The sequence below is a fragment of the Pezoporus flaviventris genome, unplaced genomic scaffold, assembly GCF_033815535.1.
Source record: "Pezoporus flaviventris isolate CSIRO_AGI_PZ_B2104156 unplaced genomic scaffold, CSIRO_AGI_Pfla_v1 ptg000008l, whole genome shotgun sequence".
NCBI lineage: Eukaryota > Metazoa > Chordata > Aves > Psittaciformes > Psittacidae > Pezoporus > Pezoporus flaviventris.
Window position 1 is genome coordinate 1695650 of NW_026892556.1, and position 22714 is coordinate 1718363.

Consider the following 22714-nt stretch of genomic DNA (forward strand, 5'->3'; position numbering starts at 1 on the left):
TTAGTGGGAAGCAATTGGAGCTGTTAAATCACGGTTTTACCTCTTTGATGAAATTCATGAAGCGGCCGCCGAACCGCCAGGCTTTGTGCCGGTGGCACTGCAGGGAGTTCACCGTCATCTGCGGCGCGCGCTGGTAGCACACGGAGACCACGTGCACGGCGTCGTACAACAGGGCAGCGTCTGTCTAAAGTGAAGGGGAACAGCATTGGGGTTCCAGAGCGAGGAGGCAGTCGGGCAGCAAAGCAATGGGGGGGGGGGGGGTCTGTGGTGTGTCGCAGGAGGAGCTGCAGGGACCCCCTTTGAGTTACCCCCAGCCCAACACTCAGTGGACCCAAGGGTGGGATGCTGAGCATCCCACCTCCTGGTGTCTAATAGCAGCTCCACTGGGATCTAGATGATCTCTAAGGTCCCTTCCAACCCAACGCATTCTATGATTATGAGATGGCTGTAAATGTGTGTGCTTTAACACGAGACTTGTGGAAACAGCTGACATCTCATGCAAAACATGTCCTCAAAACACGTAGCTCTGCACAAGGCAAACGTGGTTTTCTGTTATGTGGCTCCTCAGACTAAAAGATCATAGCTCTGTCTTAAAATCAGAGGTTGTGAAAATGTCATGTGTCTCTGTGTATCTGTTCTGGTTATTTCTAGCACATTTGCTGCTGTAATGTCGAGGAAGGCAGTGATTTCTGAAGGTAGGAGATAGTAACAGGATTTTGGTGTTTAGTCTTTTTTGTCTGAGTGTAAAGAAAGCCTCTGTGAGAGCCTATTATCCACACTACTTTAGACATGGGGAAATAGGAAACAGAGAAGCTAAATGGCTTGTCTGTGGGCATGGAATTTTCCAAAATGACCCAAACTATCACCGGAATCAGGAGGTTCTGTAACATCATCCTGCACTCCAGTGACTGGAACTAGGGAGAACTCTCTTTTTCCCTTCCATATAATGTGATGGGTTTAGATTTAATTTGAGATTTGCCATCTCACCTCCAAACACCGATCAAGAGAACTGGATTTATTTCTCACTCCAGAATGCTTAGACCTCCTAGTGAAAATCCATTATTTGCTGGCTTCACAAAGCTACAAACCAGATGCGAGCGTAGCAGTGGCCTCATAAAACATGATCAAACAAAATCATGCTGCAAAGTCTGATGCAAATGTCTAACAGGACGTGGCCACAAAGAAAATCCTCCGGTGTTGGCGGCCATCCCTATGACCTTGCCTTCCCTCAGCACCAGAGCATGAAGAGCAGGCACCGACCTGCATCCCATGGGCTTGGATTTACTGCAACAAGGATGGGGTTTGTAAGTTTGGGGTTGGGGGAGAGGAGGTGCAAGCTTATGTCCAAGCAATTTCATGGTGAATTACATACTGCAGTGCCCAGCTGAGATCAGGGTCTCACTGGGATTGAACCAAACACAAACAAAAGGCAGGATCCCCTCTGAAGAAGAAAAGGGGGGAATGGGAGAAGACCCGGCGGTGATGAGGGGAACTCAGCCCTGTTGGAGGCAATAGGATGCTGCAGTTGTGGGCAGCGCTGTGGGGAAGAAGGTGGCTAAAGGAGAATGGTGGAGATCTCCTCTAAGACAAAGAAAGAACAGGAAGGATACGAGGAGCCATTTCAAGGTGAAAGTCTGGGAGGCTTTGCCACTTGTGGGTTGGTGCTGGCAGATCTAAAGGGAGAGGGAAGGAAGGAGCCAGTCAGCAGTTGCAGGGGTCGGAGACAGCCTCGCAGGGAAGACAGATGGGAGAGCAGGTGCTGTACCTGCCGAGCAGTAACTCAGCAGAGCAGAGCTGCCATCAGGCCCTAAAAGGAGTCATCAAAGCTGCTGCAAAGCCCAACTCTGGGCAGAGCCTTGGCTCGTCCTCCCTGCATCAATCTCAGCGAATTGACTGGTCCAGACTGCTCGTGGGGACCACAGGGAGCGATGATGGAGCCCTGCATATCCCTGCAGGGAAGGCTGCTTGGCTCCTCTAATGGGATGGGAGCATTTCTGCTCCTCAGTGTTGCCCCTGCCTTCCCTACCCCTCCAGTGTGCTTCCCAGGCTTCACCCGTGCTGTATTTGAACTGCTCATACCATCATCACGCCATCGAGCAGCCCCAGCTCCGCCTTGGGCGCTGACTGCAGCCGCTCCATGGACCACTTCTCGACGATGGAGGACACGTGCGGGTTCTCCACGTTGAGGATCCGGAAGCCGGTCAGGTTCACTCCCGAGTAGCGATATGGTTCTAGGTCTAATGCATAAAGATCCTTAAAAGAGAGAAACCAGTTTAAACATTTGGTTTAGCTTTGTTTGGTTTGTCTTTTCTGCATGGTCAATGTCTGGGTTGGAAGCGCAAAGGCAGAGCCCACAGAAGGCAGGAGGCAGGGCAGTGCCCTCAGGAATGGGGTGGATTATCCTGTCTGTTGCTCTCAGCTTGCAGAGACTTGTAGGTGTTAGTGGAATCTGGGTGTCGTTATGTGCAGGTTCACCCACCCACAGCAGCGGGAAACTCCTGCCAAAGAGCTCATTCTGTGCTTAAAAAAGGCGAGTGAATTGTGGGGAGAAACCCAGGCTCACTCTCTGTAACGGTGAAAAAAGCGGCTTGTGATCAAGGATGGGGGGAACCAGGCAGAGTTTTGTATCTGAAGCTCCCTGGGGCTCTTCCATGGAGGATTTGCTGTGAGTGCTGAAGCCCACAGGGTGCTGCAGATGACGGAGGAGCTCTGACTGCAGAATGCCAATTTGCAGACGGCTATCAAAGGGGAACTGAGACGCGTTTCTTGACATTCCGACCGGCCTACACAGTCTGCAAATGAATGAGAGTGCCCTTTATCCGATGTAAACCCCCCAGTCCTGCTGGCAGCCAGCCCACGAGCATCACTTGGCAGGCAGCAGGAGACAGGCATTGGGAGGCCTCTGGGAGTGCGCTTCTTTAATGCATCTCTTGGCTCTGCTGCACGTCTAAATATTAACTTCAGTTCAGGGATTAATATCAATGCCCAGCAGCTTGTCTGAGTAGTCTGGGGGTAAAGAGCATGGCAAGGGAATGCTGCAGGTGTAAGAACCCAGGGCAGCTGACCTGAGGGGCATCGTGGCTAGATGTGGGAGAGAATGGCATTGGGAGGGGGATTCCTTAGTGGGAAGCATTTGTTGGATGGGACGTATTTAATCAGAGCTTATCCTGAAGGAATCCTGCAAGTGATCAATGGTAGTAAAAATATGAGGAGGAGGAAAAGTGCCACTGTGGTAGAGGGGAGGAGGTGAATATGGGAATGATGCTCGTTGTTCTCACAGGGGGCTATCAAATGAGTTTAAATAGAGCATGGGGTTCCGTGCCTGTGGCTGTTGGGTATAAGGTGGCTGCGCTGGTGGGACACAGCCACGCTGCAGGTTCACCCAGATTTGGTGTCCATCAGCAGCAAGCTCTGCTCTGCCCACGGGGGAGCGGGAAAAGCACCGATCCTAAACCGCACTGCTCTCAGCAGAGCATCACAAACGCAGCACTCGGTCACTCTCAATGGGACAGCAAGGAATCCTTAGAGCTGTTTTACTTTAATAAGCTTTGGAGTTTGATCTTTTCCTTGAGCCCTGGCCTCTGACTTTGCCCCCTCCAAGTGTGCTGCTGATGGATGCTATGGTTTAATCTGCAGGTGCAGCCATGGCCCCAGCCATTAATCACACCCACAACACAGTTCAGGGGTTTTGCTGTCTGGTTGTGGGCTTTTTCCCCCTGAAAAACTGCAAGTACAAACGTCCACACTTTGCTAAAGGGCATGGCGAAACCCAGGCCAGGATGTTGACTTTTAAATGCCGTACAGCAGCTAAGGGCACATCCAGTTGTTTAACTCCAGACAGATGCCGGTGTCACTGGATGTGAGGCTGTGCAGTGCTCCTGGGCCTCACCCACTGGAACAGGTTGATTTTCTCAGGGTTCATAACTTTCGGTGGGACTCCTCAGTTTGCCTGTTTGCTGTGGACAGTCGGGTGCCCTCCCCATCCTGACCCTTCATTTCCCCAAGCTCCTATAAAATCCAACCTCACTGCAGATCTCCTCTTGGTTCCACTTTAAACCCCAGCTGCAACCCCATCCTGGAATCAGAGGACAGTTCAGAACAAGCTGAGTGTCAGAACGTGGGGAGGTGTGGGGGGGCATTGCCATAGCTGTTGCTTCTGGGTTTTCTGCTCCCGCATAGCCACAGATTGAAACATCTGGTTCTATTTTCCACCTCATCTATATTCCCTTTCACTCATTATTTTCTGTACTGCACATTAAGTCTCCCCTCCATCCTATTCCCTTTACCAGTTTTGCTCTTGGTATTTCTGTGGGGCTCTTCCCCTTTCTTACACATCCTCCTCCCCAGTTTAAATCCCCAGCTCTGGTTCATCAGCCATAGGCACGGTGCTGAGGTTGCATCCTCACCACGTGGAGCATCCATGGTGGAAGCTCCTGTTGTGCAAAACAGCTCATGGATAATGGAATGTCCCTGGTATGGATTGCTGCGGATCCCTGTCTGGCCATGGCTTTGCTAAGACTGCTGTTGCTGGGAGGAGCTGAATTGGCTGTAATGGGAGGCACATTGGAATAACACCCTGTGATGTACCCAAGCATGAGTACACTTGTGTTGTGTTGTAAGCCTCGGGTACACTGCGTTTAGCAAGAGCTCTCCTATGGAGATGGGTTGAGAGAGCTGGGCTGGTTCAGCCTGGAGAAGAGAAGGCTCCTGAAGGGGAGACCTGAGAGCAGCTCCAGTGCCTGAAGGGGCTGCAGGAAACCTGGAGAGGGGCTTGGGACAAGGGATGTAGGGACAGGCCAAGGGGAATGGCTTTAACCTGCCCAAGGGGAGACTGAGCTGAGCTCTGAGGCAGAAGCTCTTCCCTGTGAGGGTGCTGAGGCGCTGGCACAGGGTGCCCAGAGAAGCTGTGGCTGCCCCATCCCTGGCAGTGCTCAAGGCCAGGTTGGACACAGGGGCTTGGAGCAAGCTGCTCCAGTGGAAGGGGTCCCTGCCCGTGGCAGGGGTTGGAGCTGGAGGAGCTTTAAGGTCCCTTCAACCCAAACCATCCAAGGATTATCAGCACCAGTGGAAAACTGGTTTGGTTTAGCTCCTGATCAGGAGAAGTCAGGCTGGGTGTGTGATTGTTGTCAATGCCGACTCAAAGCATGGGAAGGGATCCCTGCTCCTGCCTGTCTGCATCTGGGAGCATCAGTGACAGCAGTGCAGAAACTCCTGTATTTGCAAGGATTCCTTTTTACAAGCTGCTGAGACATTCCCATAACTGTTGGGTTTGGAGGGGTTCTCACTGCTTGGGACTTCACAGGCTCTAATCTGTGCTTGCAGGAGGCAAAGGCTCAGACGAGTTCCTCCTTCTCCTCTGGTAGAACAGGCTGATGGTGCTCTTGATGCTGAAGGCAGTGAACTGTAGTCTTGCTGCCTAGCAAAATGTTGAAGCATTTCATGCCAAGTGTTGATGCACCGTACTCACTATTGACTGGGGACCTTTTAGAAACATTCAGTATAACATAATAGACTAATTCATTAGCACCCCATGGGTCTAGTACTGTAGAAGCTGAAGCACATGCATTGCAAGCTAGGAAAACATTGCCTTAAGGAATGACAGATTAAAATATCTTTCCCATGATATAACTGTTATTTCAGGGAAGTGGCATTAATTGTGATTGCTTATCTATTAATTTATTATAATTCTCCTTTTCCCACCTCCAGGCTGTACCTACACATGAAATGTACTCTAGGCTCAGCTGGGGCTGATTAATAGGAGGTTATCTGGGAAATGCTTAAAGCTGCTTGGAATAGATAATGGCAGAGGGGTAATTAAAATGTCTTTTGCATCTGAGAAATACATTCTGCAGGTTTTGAGGGTTGGTTTAGTCTGTTCCGTTCCCAAAGGCAAAGAGATAAACTGGATCTCCAAAATCACACCGAATTCTATGCTCTGCTGGACAATGACATCCCGAATGGAAGCAAAAAACCCCCAGTGCCTCCTGGAGTCAGAGAGGAGTTGGCTCATGGTTAAAGAGAGTGGAGTTAATTTCAGGCTGAGTTCTGAGCCATTGGACACAGCAGGGCTGCTCCTGGCTCTTAAGGGAGACCCAGATGAGCCCACAGAAACATCTACCCGGTTCTTACCAAACTCAGCCCCATCACAGCCTGTCTGCGCCATCAGAATGACTGGGAGGGGAAATAAACCCAGAGCCTGCCTCTCTGCAGAGCTGGAGCAGCTCCGAAGGAGGGAGCCAGTCCAAAAGCAGGGAAAGGAAGGACTGACATCTCTCAGAATGAGGAGCCTTCCCCTTGCCTATCCCATCCCACCGCTTTAGTGTCCTACACCTATGAAGGAGGCCCAGGACAGGACATCCAGCCTGCTCCTGCTGCTCCAACTGCCTCCATCCAGCTCAGCAGCCAGGTATAAAAGGTGTTTGCATGGATTAGGTACTTTACCAGAGTGGTGAAGATGAAGTGGTAGTATTCTGTCATCATTCCCATCGCCATGGCCTTGAGGAGAGTAGGGAAAGGAGGTTAGTAAGAGTGGATACAAGAGTACAACAACAATCACGCAACACAAACCTCTACAGAGCTGAGCTGGTTAACGTGGCAGGAGCAGACCCAGAAACACAGTAAATGTCTTTAAATGGCTTTTGTAGTCCTCACACGTGTATTTCTGGTGCTTGGCATCCCCTCTCCTTCCGTGTCCCTTCACGCAGTAGAGCTCCGTTTGTGCATCCCTCCCTCTTGGCCAGCCCAAGCTGTAGATGTGCCAGTCCCAGCACGAAGGATGGCTGCTGCAGATTGCTGGGATGTGCATAGCTGAGCACTGGGGGGGACAGCCTGGTCCATGAAGGTTGTCACAGAACCATGAAGGGCTGCAGGGACCTGGCTGGGTGACTTTGACCAAGCCCCACGCAACAGGAGGGGAACCTTGAAGTTCACCTTGGAGGCAGTGGCTGGCTACAGGACAGAGATTGCCGTGGTTTGGGCTGTGATGGTGGCTCTGAACATGGTTTCTGGACAAAGCACATGCAAGAGCACTTTAAGGTCTCCTCTATAGGAAAGTGGCTCCGAGCCGCTCCAGGAAACGTTTGATTCCCTGGGATTTTGCTAAAATTACTGGAGCAGAATTCAGCTCCGAGGAGGGAAGTGGCAGTTTGAAAAGAAGTGAGATGTCAAAAAACAAGGGAAAAGGGAAGGATTTAATTTGCAAGCCTAAATATTGTAACTCCAGAGTGGGATTTAACCCTGCATTTCATGCCTGGAAATACCTTTTACAGAGCGTAGCAGCTGTGCCTGCAGCCATCCTGTCCCCCCCCGCCCCATGCCTGGTGGGGATCTGTGGGGCCATGGTGTAGCCCCTTCCTGACCTGCAGAGAGCTGGGGCAGGGACCAGTACATGCGGCATCGGTTGGATGATGTGAAACCAATGGAGAGGAAATGATGCAATTCCAGTGGTAGATGAAGAGTCCAGACCTGCTGTAAGAAGCAGGCTCTGGCTTCCCAGTGCTGACAGCCTGTGTGCAGGATACATCTGGGTTTGTGGGGAAATGAATAAGTGATAAAGCTGGTGGATAAGCTACAGGCAATCTCTGGGCTGAGAATGGGAGCTCCATTAAAGTGAAGACGGGCACATCTGTGCACTGCAGAATGCAGCAACTGTTCAGAGACAGCTGCCAAAGAGAACAGAGAACCCGAGAAGCCAAAGAACAGATGTAAAGCATTAACAAGTGACCAAAACTGGGCAAGGCCAGAGAAGCTGGGGTGGGATGGGGAGGTCTCAGAGCAGGCCTAGCGCTGTGATAGGGTTTTACAATGATTTGTTTGTCCAAGAGGATAGAACACTGAATGGTTTGATGTCTCAGTCATGCCAAGGAGCCCAGACTGGAGCAGTGTGTGGCAATGTCATCTGTACGTCTTTGTGCCAGCTCTTGTGCTGTTGTTATTCATGGATTACTAATCCATGGGGCCTTTTTACTACTCCAGTTTCAAAATCCTGCCCAGTTACCAGTGAAGTGCTGGGGGAAGATGGGCTTTAAATCACCTCAAATGGCCTGGGAGCAAGATGTGCCCTGGCACGATGTTGCGTGCTCAGTCAGAGCTACCCTAGTGAAGGCAGGCTGTAGTTGCCCGAGCCTTTCTGTCCCCTAAAGCTGTTTCACAAGCAAAGGTGGCACCTCTAGACATGCATTTCTTCATTATGGGAGAAAAGCTGGGGACAGATGAGGTTTCTGAGCTTCCTGATTCTTCCACACGTGTGAGTGCCAACAGTGGGAGAGACCCAAGACCCTGCTCAGAGCCACCCAGTTGCCACACACCGGAGTAAGTGTGCAGGGGCCACTCAGGGCATGCTTTGGGCTTGTGCAGCTTCCTGAGCTCTGGGAACGTTTGCACTTTCTCCCCTAGTAAAGATGCTTGATGTAATAATGCTAAGCTGAAATCCATGGCTTTGGGCCCTATGAAACCCCACCACACACACAAAATCAGCCAGAAGGACTTCGAAAGGCTTCTTCCCCCTCAGTCCCCCCTCTCCTCCATCTTCCTCAGGCTGCACTCGCAGCGATGAGCAGAGCAGATGGCACAATAAACTATAATAAACTGCATAATAAGTGAACAGCATCAAACACAGGCAGCATGTTAAAATAATAGGCAGGAGACAATGAGTCCCTTATATTGCTTGCTTTAATAATCCCTCCCAGGCTTTCTGATTTCTTTGAGCACTTCCCTTCATTCTGCATCAAGAAGGCTGCAGAAGAAGTCTCTTTCCATGTGCTTGCTTTCTCAGCCCTTCAGGGGATTTAGTTAATCTATGTGGTAGTGTCTTGCTGGGCTGATAGGAGCAACACTTCTTTCAGTGACTGGTTTTTAGCATCCTTTGTGAGAGCGTTTTCCTCTGCCTCAATATTGACCCTGAAACCTAAAGGCACTTGGAAATGAGGAGCAGGGGGGAGCAGCAAAGCGCTTGGCCCATGGAAAACACCAGTGGAGGAACGTGGGGAGAATGGAGAGAGACCAAATGAATGGAAAATCACTGACATCTGGCTTAAAGTCCAAGAATTGCACATGGTGCTCGTGAAGGGACTGAGGATGCTGTTCCTGCCTGGCTGCTTGCAGCGAGGAGCAGGACTGGGAAGGAGGGATGGAAACCGGATTCATGCCCTGCTCCTCTGCATGAACGCACCAACCTGGGACATGAGCAGCATGGAAGGGAAAGAGGGTATTTAAAATTGCAAACATGAAAAGCTGGTACAGGGCTAAACGAAGAGTGGCAGAAGCAGCCGGTAGCCATCCAGTAGCATCCTTGAAGCATGTCCGTGTTGTAGCCTTCAGTGTGGCTGAGGATGCGGGCAGAGGGGAAGCTGCACCTCTGCCAGTGGGGCTCTCCCTGCATCACAACCACCCTTAGCACGGGCCTCTCAGTGCCACTTCTGCCTCTCCCCCTCTGCCCCCCACTCACCTGCTTGAGGATCTGAGCTGCCATCAGGTGGCTGCAGTCGAAGATGATGCGGAATTCCCGGCCCCGCTTCATCTCCTTCAGGAGCGGCCGCGCATCGTCCGTGTCCAGCGGGAGCTGGCGGATCTTGAGCCGGATGTTGTACCTCGATGGGGCCATGATGAGCTCCTGCAGCCGGATAAGGCCTTCGAGCGTTGCACAGAGACAAACCCACAGTGTTACAGGAGAGGCTGCCCGTGCCCTGCAGGCTGGCTATCCCAGCACGTTATTCCTTCCTATAGTACTGTATGGAACGCGATCAAGACTTTCCTCCCTCCCTCAAACAGCCATTGTAAAAGGAGTATCCAAGACAAATTGTCATGGATCAGCCATTAAACCCCCTGATATTCCCAGAGCAGCTGTCCTAAGGCAGAATGGCTTTTATTGGTGTTTCTCCCTGCATCCAGCTATGGTAGAGCTGAAGACTTTGCACGAAGCAGGAAGAGGAGAACGACAGATTGGTCCTAACCTTTGGCATCTCTGGGTTCATGGCATATTTTCTTAAGCAAATGTGCCTTTGAGGAAGGACTGATGATGATAATCAGCTATAAAACAAGTTAAAATCTGCAGTATTTACTGGGCATAAGAGCAAAAGAGGAAAAATAACATGTGCTTAGTTTAGGAATATCAGAGTTCATCACTTGTAACTTCCTTACTACCATTAGAAATCATTTCTTTCTTATGCAGAGGGTACAAAGTGATGCTGGATGCAGCTGAGCAGGAATTATTGGTATCTAATGTTGCACGAAGAAATTAAGCAGATGCCTATTGCGAGGAGGAAAAGAGAAGCATGTTCCTCTGCATAATAGAAGAGATACTTAAGAATATGCCACGAAGGGAACATACTGTGACCCACATTCGCAAAACAGGAATGTCAAACTGTGTTCTCATCAGCCCTCCCCTAAAGAAACCATTTGGTTTAGTGGAATTAGGTTGGACAGGCTATCCAATGTGTCTTTTGTCTGGGTTTTTTTTTTCTCTGCAGTGCTGTGCAGCCCTTTGCTTTGTTTAACCATCAGCAGCTCGCTTTATGTGCAAAACTTTGTCAGCTCTGCTTTATGGAATGAGCCAGGAAACAAAGCGACTTCCCTGAACTGCTTTTGCTTCTAGGTGGGAAACTGCACCCTCAGTGGGAGCCACAGACCAGGCTCTTTGCTTCTATAGATGGGCACCGTGGTGGCAAACAGAGCCGAGCTGAGCCAGATCACCCAAGAGGACAGTTAATCCTCCCCTTTGTCAGCGGGGGTGTGCTGGGGGTTACCCACATCCTAAGATCTTTGTGAATGGAAAGCTTCAGAAAGGATCCCAGAGCCTTCTGCAACACTCGATGGAGTGCTTGGGAGCCAGCACGTCCCCATGCGCCCGTCGCTGCGCGTCATTTTGCTCCTAGAAGGTTTCATTCCAAACGTTCCTAAATGAGACCCACAACAACAAACGCCCTGGATTGCTCCTTCCTTCACCTACCTGTGCTGTCATCATAAACCACAGTGGCTGACCTCCATTTCAAATACTGCACGAGGTCCAGAATGGCATGGCTAAGGGAAGCATAGTCCGGATAAAGGTTGACATAGAAAGTGTCCTTGTTATCCAAAGGGTGATGCTTCCATCGAAGCTGTATGTGGGGGACTTCCAGGGCATTGCAGATAGACTGGACGGCATTGGTACAGGAGCCTTGGGAAGGTCCAAATATTGCTACGACCCCCAGAGCAAGCTGGTCACAGGCTGGAAAAGGAAGGGGAGATGCTGTCAGGAAAGCACGAGGGACCTCTGCAGGAGGGGTGAGCATCAGAGCATCCGTGGGGGCACAGAAAGCTTCTCCTGGCCTGGCCCCTGGAGCAGTGGGCAGACAGACAAGCTTCTGGGCACTAACAGCAGCACTGACGTTAGGTACTTACAGCAGTGACCAGAGGCAGAGAGGGGGAGAGGAGGAATTGAGGCAGTGGGGTCTGGACTAGTGGTTAGAAGCACAGAGGAGGGGATAACAGCTCTGCTGTGTTAGAAATGGCTGAGCCTCCGGAGGGGTCAAGGAAACACCCAGAGATGAGCAGATTCCCTCTAACAAATGTGCTTTCCCATTGATTTCATTTTTTCCTACTAAATAATGTTTTTCATAGACTGAGATGAGCTCTGAGGCAGAAGTTCTTCCCTGTGAGGGTGCTGAGGCGCTGGCACAGGGTGCCCAGAGAAGCTGTGGCTGCCCCATCCCTGGCAGTGTTCGAGGCCAGGTTGGACACAGGGGCTTGGAGCAAGCTGCTCCAGTGGAAGGGGTCCCTGCCCATGGCAGGGGTTGGAGCTGGAGGAGCTTTAAGGGCCCTTCCAACCCAAACCCGGCTGGGGTTCTATGAATCCTAAAAAGGGCCAAGACAGGGTCAGTGAACTCCAACATTCCCTCTCCCCTGTGATGCCCCTCTTGCAACCAGGAGCTCTGGCAGCAGGTTCTGTTTCTCCCCAAACAGAAGCACACTCAGCCTTCAGGTCATCAGCCCCACAGCCTTTGCTGTGTAGTCCCACTTCTTCCCTCCCCTTCAATAATTTGAGTGGGCTGCTCTTACCTGAGCATAAAACATGGCTTTCAGGAAGAGAACAGAATATCTAGGCTGTGGATGTTAAAACTGCCGGGGATACAGGAACAAATAAAGGCATCGCCTACAGCCCTTCGCTCAGGATTAGAAGCAAACACTGAATGGAGGTGTGCAGAGGGAAAAAGAGAATAGTTGTTCCCCTTATATTAAATTGCCCCTGGAAGGTCAGCTCCTGGAGGACTCCTGATCCAGAGCACCGAGTAGAGCAGGACAAAATGAGCTGCTGGGTCTCAAGTGAAGCTGTGCCTGGTTTTCTGCTCAACTAATGGCCACAAGGCTGCTGAGGAGCGTGCTGTGCTCTTACCTTTCTTGGTTGCTTCAAAGCTGTCGTGGAAGTGTATCCTCTGAATGTCATAGGTCAGTGTTGTGTTAGGCAACAGAGTTCTGTTCCTGTTAATGATATTGGCAGAAAATCTGAAGGCTTGTTCCTCAGCACTCATAACCTGGGTATTGGGGCCATCGGCGTACTCGAAGATTCCTCCTGCAAGACAAGGCAAACCCAACTTTCAGCCACATAAAGTGCGATTCATAACACTGCATAGCAAGGGCAAGAAAACTCTTGGAGAGAGCTGTGACATTTGCAGGCTGAGCAAGGTTTTGCTCCAGGACGTTTCCTGGATTGAAATGAAGACATGCAAACATTTGGGGTTTGTTACATGCTGGTCCATGGATGCATTCCGAGTACCAGCTTCATAGGGCAACAAGGGACAGATTTAAAGGCTTAGAAAATTCTTATAAGACAGACGGGGGGCTTCCCATTAAACTTTAGGACCAGGCCTTGGGAAGTGTGGACAGGCTTCTTGCTCAGCTGCAGGGATGCTCCAGGTTTGTGCTCTGTGGTGTTACAGTGGTACAGAGCTGGCGCTGCCCTGCCCTGCCCAAGTCCTCATGCAGGAGGCAGTGCAACACGGCTCCTTGCTATTTTTAGTGCCATTTTTAGTGCCCTTCGCATGTTTTATTGTTCCTCATGTTTAGTTATCCCACGTCTTAATTCAGGCCAGCAGAGACTTCAGAATTTGCCTCCCCTAAAGCTTATCTGCTCAATAATGCACAACTTGAACGCATGCTTTCCCGTGTTCAGGAGCTGTTAATGCCATTACACCTCCCCAAGGACAAGGAGCTCATGTCACAGCATCACTGGGTTTCTTGGCTCTGTGTCTGGGAGTCTTGTCCTCAGCTCCCCACTGAGAACCACTGATTGCAATGACTCCGTGCAGGCATAAGTTATGCAATTGCATGTCCTTGTCCTCGAGATGCAGGCACCATCCCGTGCCCCTTCCAGAACCACGGAATGACACACAAACCTTGCTCTATCTTATTAAAAAGTAAACTAAAATAATTAACGGATGAGCGAGATAAGCAAGTGCAATTGGTAACAGATGGTCTCTGGCTTCATTAGCAGAAGGAAAATCTTCCTATTCAATTTAAGGTAGTCCTAAGATGTTTTGTTACAGACAGCAGATGTCTGCTCGGTTCTCCCAGCAACTGCATAGATCTTCCTGTAGGAGCCAGAAGGTGTTATCTGTAGTTTTGGTGACACTTTGGTGTCAGCCAGGAGTGCCAATTTGGCAAGAGCCAAGCCATGCTCTGTGCATCCCCCTGGGGACCCGACCAAGCCATGGGCTGAGCAAACCACATTAGCAATGCCTTGAGGTTTCCCCAGCCAGGCTGCTAAGGAAGCTGCAGAGGCCTCTGACTTTTCTGCAAGTCACTTCCTTCCTTTTCCTCTGCACACTTTGTGTCCCCATTGTGAAGTGATCGTGGTGGTTAATTTACGTTCATAAGCACCCAAAACGTTTGAGCTGTTCACTGCATGTGCCTGGTAGGAAAAAACACGGATCTCAGTGCTAGCTTTGGTAACGGGGAAGAATAAAGACAACGAGGCTGAATGCTCAACCTGAGGACAGGTTTCATTCCCATGCAATCCTCAGCAAATCACTTCTGACCAGGTTTTCAATCTAGAATGCCTGGCAGTGCAGGCAGCAGCCAAGCAGGATGGTCCAAGTGCCTCATTGTCACTGAATTATTCATCCATATATCCAAGTTTGCACATACTGGTAGCTCAGTCTAAGTTTCTTAGGGCAGAGAAAATTCATACACAGTATTATAGCAGAAACAATAAACAGAACTAAAGTGAGCATGAGATTCATCCCCATCTTTCTGGTCAAAGCTTCACCATCCAGAACATTTTAACAAGGGATATTTTGTTTTCTAGCATCATCCTGAAGTGATAACGGGGTTCATAGCACATTGATTATCAACTAGATGACATTAGGCTTTCTCCTAGCCAGAGCTTTCAGGCTTGCTTTGGGGCATGTCTTATTATGATAGAATACAGGACTGGGTATGTGGATTATTGGTGTTTGATCCCAAATAAATTCCCACTGCAGACATCCAACTGGATATAATGGGCTTTTGGACAGAAAAGAATTTTCTGTGCAGCCACCCAATACCTTGAATTTAGTGGCAGGCAATGAGAAAGCAGACAGGCAGAAGTAATGTCTCTCTGGTTCTATGGCTGGGTGCTGGGTACGTGGGGACAGTCCACTGCAGTTGCCAGTGGTGCTGAGGATTGCTCCTGAGGGCAGATCTGCACAGCCCCATCCCTTCGGCAGCCGCTCCCTGCTCCTGGTTATCCCACTCTGCCATCCCTCTGGCTTGCGTGCCTCTCCTTCTGAGATGTTCATTCCCATCATTATTTAAAGAGCCTAATAACCAGCTTGGAACAGCTGATTAATGCATAATCTTCATCATGATTACATAGCAGAACTGGCATTAATTTGAAAAGCCACCTAATTATGAAAATAATTGGTGCAGCTTTTCCATTGGAGCAAGATGGAGAGCATCAGCTTGTGCCATTGGGAGGCTGAGGGATGTGACATGGGCTGGCTGATGGCTGGGCCGGGGGGACTCTGTGCGTCCCCTGCAACCCCCAGCTGGGAGGGTGAAGCGATGCAATGGGACACACAGGGTTGGTTGGCTCTCCCTGTGCTCCCCAGGAGAGTGATTGCCTGTGGGTCCTGTGACAGGAGCCTCACTGTGACTTTATGCTTAGAAAAGCAGAGAAAGCCAATGGGCGATAAAAAGTCAACAACACTTTCCTCTTTTATATACTACCTATAAACAAGTTTAGGGGGATCTAATAAAACCAAAGGTCCTTTAGTGTTGCTCTGCCTCTGAACCATTTCTGCCTCTACCCTATTCTTGCAGTTATTTGGGATCTCTTGGAGATGAACGGCTGCTGCTCACCGGAGCCGGTGCTAAGGACCTTCTCCCAGTATTGCCCCATCTGTTCAGGTCCCAGCTTCCCTTTCCTTCTCTCCTTACCTCCCACAGCTTTGCAGATAGGCAGAACATGGCTGTGTGAGCTCTGTCACGCTTTGTCACATCCTCCTGAGGTTCAGGAGAGCATTTGCTGCCTGATTTATCCAGGAAAGGACTGAGCTGTTTCCTTGACCGGTCAATACATCCCACAGACTCCCCACTGCGACACCACACCTCCAACACACACTGGGGTTTACCAGCTTCAGGTTGAGTTTGTTTGCATGTGTTTTACCCTGAAAACCTTCTTTTTAGGCCAGGTTTGTATGGCTTTAGTGCAATGGGGTCCAGGTCAGGGAGTCAGCTTGTAGGAGATGCCTCAGCACAAACTGTCAGTATCTCCTCAAGGCAGGATGGGCTTGGATGTTATCATTTGTTATCCCTTATTGTAAGTACTTTTGGTGGAGTTGCCTGTTATTACATCTGACTCCTTGGATTTTAAATACAGATCATCAGGCAGGTTAAATAATGATTCATTTTTCTTTCCCTTTAGAGCAGGCTAATGGCTCTCCAGGGAATACCAGTCAGCCTATGGGAAAACACACTAAGTAGAATCAGCTTCATACCTTCATATTTTATGCTGTTTTATTTGATGACCACTGACGTTACTGCTGAGGTGGGGAGGTTTAAACATTCCAAATGAGAATCCAAAGCAAGCACCTGAAACTCTCTATTATATCTAGACCCAAACTATGATTCTCTGACCATTAGCCTCGCTGTTCAGGGTAGAACCTGGATCCCACAAAACACCCCAAATCCCCCTGATGGCAATCAGAGCATGGCCAGGTTTGTCTGCATCAAAGCTGTGCTACGCTCCTCCCGTCTTCGGGTGGTAACGCTGGAAAACCCTTGGAATGAATCCAGCAGGGAGGCTGGTCAATGGGACAGGAACCCTTTCCCAGAGCTGCGGCTGATCCCGAGCGGCGGCTGCGCAGGATGGATGCAGTCTGAGTTATTTGTAGCGTTGTGAAAAGCTAAGTCAAGAAAGCCCAAGTATTTTAGGTTTTCCCTTTCTCCCCAGCTCCTCTTTTTAACAAAACAAACAGCTTCATTCTCAGAAAGAAAATTCCAAGAGCCCTCAGCACCTGGTGTGATCTCTTATCTTTTACTCCTCCTAAAATCACCGAGTTACTTAGCTTTGAAGAGCAACCATTTCTGATAACACTTTCCTCTCCCCCGCTGACAGTGTTGTTAACACATTTAGACAGCTTTCTGACAGTCTCTTTCCGTGAGACACCCTGGGAGAAATACCTGGTTTGAAATAGCTCTTGCTGAGGATGGAGCAAGCCTGAGCTCCTCCAGGGATGCGAGAGCTCCTGCCTCTGTCTCACGGACCGGTCCTGCCCAGAGACCTGTGGTTTATGTGCTTTTCACTCTGAGGTTACAACGTGAGAATGCAGAAGAATAGATTCCTTCTTGTTGAGCAGCACGGCTGGCTGGGACATGTAATTTGTCCTGGTTTGGGGACAGTATTAGCAAGCAGGGCAGTCAGGACCAGTACACATGACCTAGTGTTTAGATCCTACAGGATGGCCCTCAGCAGGTCCCCAAGGAGAGCCCTTCCCCACAAGATGTGCTTCCCCAAAGGGAAAGCTTTGAGAATTGATGCTTCTGCTCATCTGACCAGTCCAGTGGAGAGAATGTCCCTGCCATGGTCCAGGGCCTCCACGTTTATACCAGTAAAGAGAAATGAGATAACACTGATGGGATGTTAAAGAAAGTTCCCTGGGATGGAGCTAAAAGCCCCACAGACTGCCCGTCAGCGTGGGACTGCTCCAGACTCAGGTGCACTAACACGGATGCAGTGAAAGCAGCAGAACCCAGGAGACAATAAATACCATTTAAAAAGCAAGAGGTGAAGCAATGACGGGTTTGACCACAAGAAACTTCTCCGTTCCCTTTCCCCCAAGGAGCTGCTACTACAAACTGCTGCACAAGTGAGTGCAGCTGGAGCTGGAGCCGGAGCCGGCCCCTGGTTCAGCCAGAGCCCCTGTGTCTGATGGGGATGGGGTTGGTGTTCTCCAAACAGGAACAAAGTCATTTGAGTGGGGAGGCAGTGCCAAGGGATGCTGTGGGACCCCTCCATTGCCTCAAGAGCCCTTTTGACTGCCTGGGGAACCCTTGTACCCCAAGATGCCCTGATCCCATTGGACTGTCTGCGTCAGGCCACAGCCTGGGATGTGCTCCCTGAGCAGACCATGGTGAGGCTCAGAGCTAAGGCAGCAAACAGGACTTGCATATTTTCTGAAGCAAACCTTCTGGGAAGGCGGTGGAAATCATCCCCTCGCTCTGTCAATGGGCTTCTGATTTTGACAGCACAAAGATCCAAGTTCCTGTCCCCTTAAACTGCTGCTGATCATGCATCAGCCCTGTCACTTCGGTGTGGCACTGCTTAATGTGATGCAGCACAACCACAGATCCAAAGCAATTTCAGGCTTCATAAACATGCATCACGCAAGAGAGAGCCTGTGCAAGGGCTCTGCTGCTGCTCGCAGGCTCAGGCTGTCCCCTGCCTGCGGAGCCTGCTCGCTCTGAATGATGATGGCTAAAACCCAGGAGCAGGATCCAGCTTGGAACGCAGGAGGAGGATTAACCTCGGAGCCGGCGTGTTCACGCCGCTTACGCTCACAGCCTGCCTGGAGACGTTGCACCTCTCTTTTATAGGAATGAGAAAGGAATGTGGCCTGTCCCCATGCAGACAGCTGTTACTCCCATGGCAGTTTCTCTTTCTCAGGGTATTCCCAGTTGTGTTTTCTGAGGGCCGCAGGTTCCCTCTGCCTCCACAGACTTAGGAAGCCCATGATGGTGACAAGGGATGTAGGGACAGGCCAAGGGGAATGGCTTTAACCTGCCCGAGGGGAGACTGAGATGAGCTCTTAGGCAGAAGCTCTTCCCTGTGAGGGTGCTGAGGCGCTGGCACAGGGTGCCCAGAGAAGCTGTGGCTGCCCCATCCCTGGCAGGTTGGACACGGGCTTGGAGCAAGCTGCTCCAGTGGAAGGGATCTGGAGCTGGATGCGGTTAAAGTCCCCCAAACCCCATCAAATTGAACACAAAACCTCAGATTTTGAACCCTAACAACAGCCCCCAGGCACAGAGCCACCCCCGTGACACTTAGCACAGGGAACAATCCTGCTTTCAGCTGCTCCGGAGACATCCATGGGGCTCCACAGCAGCTAACAGGAGCAGCCGATGGACCGGAATTCCACCACATTTTGCAGCCTAATGAAGGGCCAGGTCCTCTCTGAGTAATGCCAAGAAAATGAATTCAACCAGAAAATCAGATATGCCAAATGTGTGTGTCCCATAGGGAGGGATTTTCCTGCCTGCCAGGACAGAAAGCCCGGCACAGCAGGCTGACCCATTCCCAGGAGACAGCATCTCCCTCTTCCCATTTTGATACTGAAGAGGCAAAATCCTCTTTCACTTGCACTGTATTAGGTATTTTATGTCACAGGGGGTGACATTCTTCTCTTATGTGTAAGCTGCTTAAGAGATGAGCAGTCAAGTGGCAAAGAAATACATTATTAATGCTTCTGGTTAAATTAACTGATTAAAAACACTGTAGGTAAAATGTGTGTGTCAGCACTTTACTCACACTAAAGGAGAAATTTATAGAATCATGGAATGGTTTGGAAGAGCCTTAAAGCTCATCCAGTTCCAACCCCTGCCACAGGCAGGGACACCTTCCACTGGAGCAGCTTGCTCCAAGCCCCATCCAGCCTGGCCTTGAACACTGCCAGGGATGGAGTGAATGGAATATGGCAGCTTGATTCTCAGTGCTAAATGGGTAGGGATGGTGCGGAAAGGTGCGTGCCCTTTGGTGGAGACCATGGACCACATGGGGCTGGGGTGATGAGCAGAGCCGTTTCCCCCCTTGGCGCATGTCGAGGCGCAGGCTGGGCACACGCAGCACCGGGTGGCAGCTTCTAGAAGCAAACTTCTCCTCCTTTACAAGTCCTTCCCCCTTGGCCTAATTGGCACCGTTTCCTCTGGCATTTCTTTGAACAAGCTCTTCTGCTGTTGCACGTTTTACATCTGAGAAAGAGCATTTACCCCAGCAGCATCGCGTAACCCCGACCAAGGGAGCGGATCAAAGCGTTAATCTGAGATCAAAGGCCTTCAGCAGTGCTACAGCAGGAAGAAATTAAGTTAGCAACAGATTCCTTAATGATATTTAAATTTTTCATTTGCATAATACATGATTAAAATGAAATGGGCTTTTTATTTATTTTTTTTTTTAAGCAGGCTCAATTAAAAAAGAAAGACAAGCCACATCAGCATCCCCTAGGAAGTGATTCCCATCAAGATAAGGGCAATGCAAATGGCAAGACACACTTAATTTACCCAATATAAAGCTCACAGTGTAATGCAGCGACCAGTGAGCTGCAGCCCAAGGAGTCCCCCAGGGGCAGAGCTGCCAGCAGGAGCCCAGTGATGCTCTGACTGATCAGATTCCCTCATGGGAAAGGCTCCCATGGGCTCTACAACTTTGCTTTATGTGGGCTTATTTCTCTGCAAAAGGTTGATCTTGCAAGGTTTGGACAATTGCATTTGAGTCATTGTCACTGGCAGATACCTCACCAGGTACTTGGGCTTGCTTTGGTTAATGTACAGGCTGAAAGAGCTGGGTTTGTTCAGCCTGGAGAAGAGAAGGCTCCTTAAGAGGAGACTTTAGAGCAGCTCCAGTGCCTAAAGGGGCTGCAGGAAACCTGGAGAGGGGCTTGGGACAAGGGATGTAGGGACAGGCCAAGGGGAATGGCTTGAACCTGCCAGACTGAGATGAGCTCTGAGGCAGAAGCTCTTCCCTTCCAACCCAAACCAGGCTGGGATCCTATGTTTCTATGATACAAGATCTCTTGTTCATCAGTTGCCACAAGCACGGAATAAACAGCAGTGTTGTCTGTGCCTCCACTTTCCAACACCCTATGGCTGGGGAGGAACTGTGCCCACCAGCACAGGGATGTCCGAGGATATAAGCACTGGAGGAGACGATCCCTGAGCTTTTACCTGCTCAGAGACAGGAGCTCCCTCCCCAGAACCTGCCTGAGGCTGCACAAACTCAGCAAATGGGTCCTGGAAAGCACCGGTGCCTGAATAAATCAGGCCTGCTCAGCTGTGGGCTTTACGGTGGTGCTTTGGGCTACAAGCGTGTTTTAAACTGCAATATAGGGGAGAAAAACCTGCTCGAAAGCTTAAAATTATTAAGGACCCATAACACGGGGTTTAGGCAGCACAGCTGTATGTCTATTTTTCTGTCTCTTTTATTGGTGTGCGGTGTAACGCGGCGTTAGATGCGATGTCCATGGGGCGCACGGCTCGAACGAAATAGGAAGCAGAGAAGCAAGGCCACAACTGAAATATATCCAGGCTCATGCTTGTGACTGACGGGGCTCACAACAGAACCTGCAGGATGATAAAATACTTTGGGTTTATCTTTATCATGTGCCTCGGAGCTGGGTGCTGGCATCGTGTCCCCCTGCACACCCAGGTTGGGACGCCCCTGCATGGCCAGCAATTGGCGCATGTTAAATGCAGTTCAGTTCTTTGTAAGTATTCATGGCTAAGCCCAGCTAATAAATCTTAATATCCACCTGGCATGTAGCACAGAATAATAGAATTAAGACATCTAAGTCCTATACCTCATTTATAGTGTAATGATGTTGATGCTTCCAAAAATCAGGGCTTTTAAGCAAGACGATGCCACTGAATAGCAAGTGCAGTGCTGCAAATATTATGACATATTGTTTGTCATCTGCCCTAAATATTTAGCAGTTTGGTTTTACAAGATTTTTATGCCACACGCTGAGAATTTGCTCCTGATAGAGGCTGAATTTGATTGATGAAATGGATTCCATTCAGGGGCTGACAATCCCAAACCCTCGCTGGGGTCTCTGCTGTAGTATCTTGGTTTCCACCCTCTTCTTAAAAGCAAGCAGAAAGAGAGGGAAAAAAGCCCCATAGAGTTCTCTGGAAAAACTGATTCTGCTTAATCCCACCTACTCTCACAGAAAAACCTTTATGTAAGCAAAGATCAAAGGTCTATAATAGACTCCAACAGGTTTCCAAGAGGTGTGTGATGCAGATGGGAGCACAGGGCTCCGCATGACTGAACTGCCCCACGCTGCTGGTGCTCAGCGGCAGCCAAAGGTGTCATTGGGAGATTTAGTTGCCTATTTTAGCCTTTTCTCTTCCTATTTTAACGTTGTTAAGCAGAGAGCAAAGGCAGGCTTTCCTGGGATGTGGTTGTGATGGGAGCAGGAGGTGGTGGGAACCATGGGGCTGCTCTGAGACAGGGAGCGTGGGATGCTGCTCTGGAAAATGCTCTTTGGAGCCCATTTTCTGAGGGGTGAGGATTTTCCAGTCTCTTTCTAATCTATATTCCCAGTCTATTGCTCTGTGCTGGCTGGGTGGGGAGGGAGGAATGAGGAGCATTATGGCAATGAAGTGTCCAGGAGCCCCCAGCCCTGGAGCATCCATTGCGGGTGCAGAACCCAGTATTTTGTGAGGACCAAACCTCAGGAGTTCTAAGTATTCCTTCCCAGTCTCCCTGAACTAACACCTTTCACGGTGGGAAAGAGCTGCCCAGGGGAAGCATTTTGGAACCCTGTGGTGTCCGGGGGGGTTATGAATGGTTATTCCTTCATTTAGGTTTCTTCCCTATTGCTAATTCTAAATACCCAGTGTAATTACAACTGAGCAATTCCCTGGCTTAAAAGCAGCCCTTTCTTCTGGGGAATGAAAGAAAAAAAGGGAATGACAAAAGGATCTGCTCTGAAAAAAATGCTTTCATTATTTTCCTGTCATCTGTACTCTCAGTTTACAAACAGCCACACACAGAGCAGGGGATGCAGAGGGAGGCACTGGAAGTGCCCGGCAGCACGATAGCAAAAGGGTGTCACATACTCCTAAGTGATCAAAATCACCTATTACAAACCTTCTCCATCTCCTAAAAGCACATGAAAGAGCAGCTTGTGTGGAGCTGTGATGGGAGCCCCTGGTTGAAGGCACTGATGGCTTTGGGGAGATGCCACCCCATCACCTGCCCCCAGCCACCCTTCCAGCCCAGCCAGGGGTGCTCTTATATTGCTTACGGTCCCTATACCCAAGGTCAGGGCTTGGCATGTGGTGTGTGCTCACAGCAGAGCAAGGTCCTGATCCTATTTGTTCTGTGGGAAAAGGGGTTTGGGTTGTGCTGTGAGAGCAAGACACATGGCACCCTGCACAGGGCACCCTGCGAGGCCATTCCTGCCTCCCTTGGGCTGCCTTAGAGGTGACAAACAAGTGCCATTAACACCAGGTCACTGCACAGAGCTGCTGTGAGGAGCGATCC

At 50.0% G+C, this 22714-nt stretch overlaps 1 protein-coding gene across 1 annotated transcript in view; it reads right to left on the reverse strand.

The window, feature by feature from the left end:
* GRIK3 (glutamate ionotropic receptor kainate type subunit 3) overlaps window positions 1-22714 on the reverse strand; it is a 101527-nt gene that overhangs the window by 33092 nt on the left and 45721 nt on the right. The window contains exons 2-7 of the mRNA XM_061449862.1: window positions 12368-12544; window positions 10946-11203; window positions 9446-9627; window positions 6442-6495; window positions 2080-2253; window positions 41-184 (exon numbers count right to left, since the gene is read on the reverse strand). Of these exons, the coding sequence (XP_061305846.1) occupies window positions 41-184; window positions 2080-2253; window positions 6442-6495; window positions 9446-9627; window positions 10946-11203; window positions 12368-12544 (989 nt within the window). The remainder of the gene's footprint in view (window positions 1-40; window positions 185-2079; window positions 2254-6441; window positions 6496-9445; window positions 9628-10945; window positions 11204-12367; window positions 12545-22714) is intronic.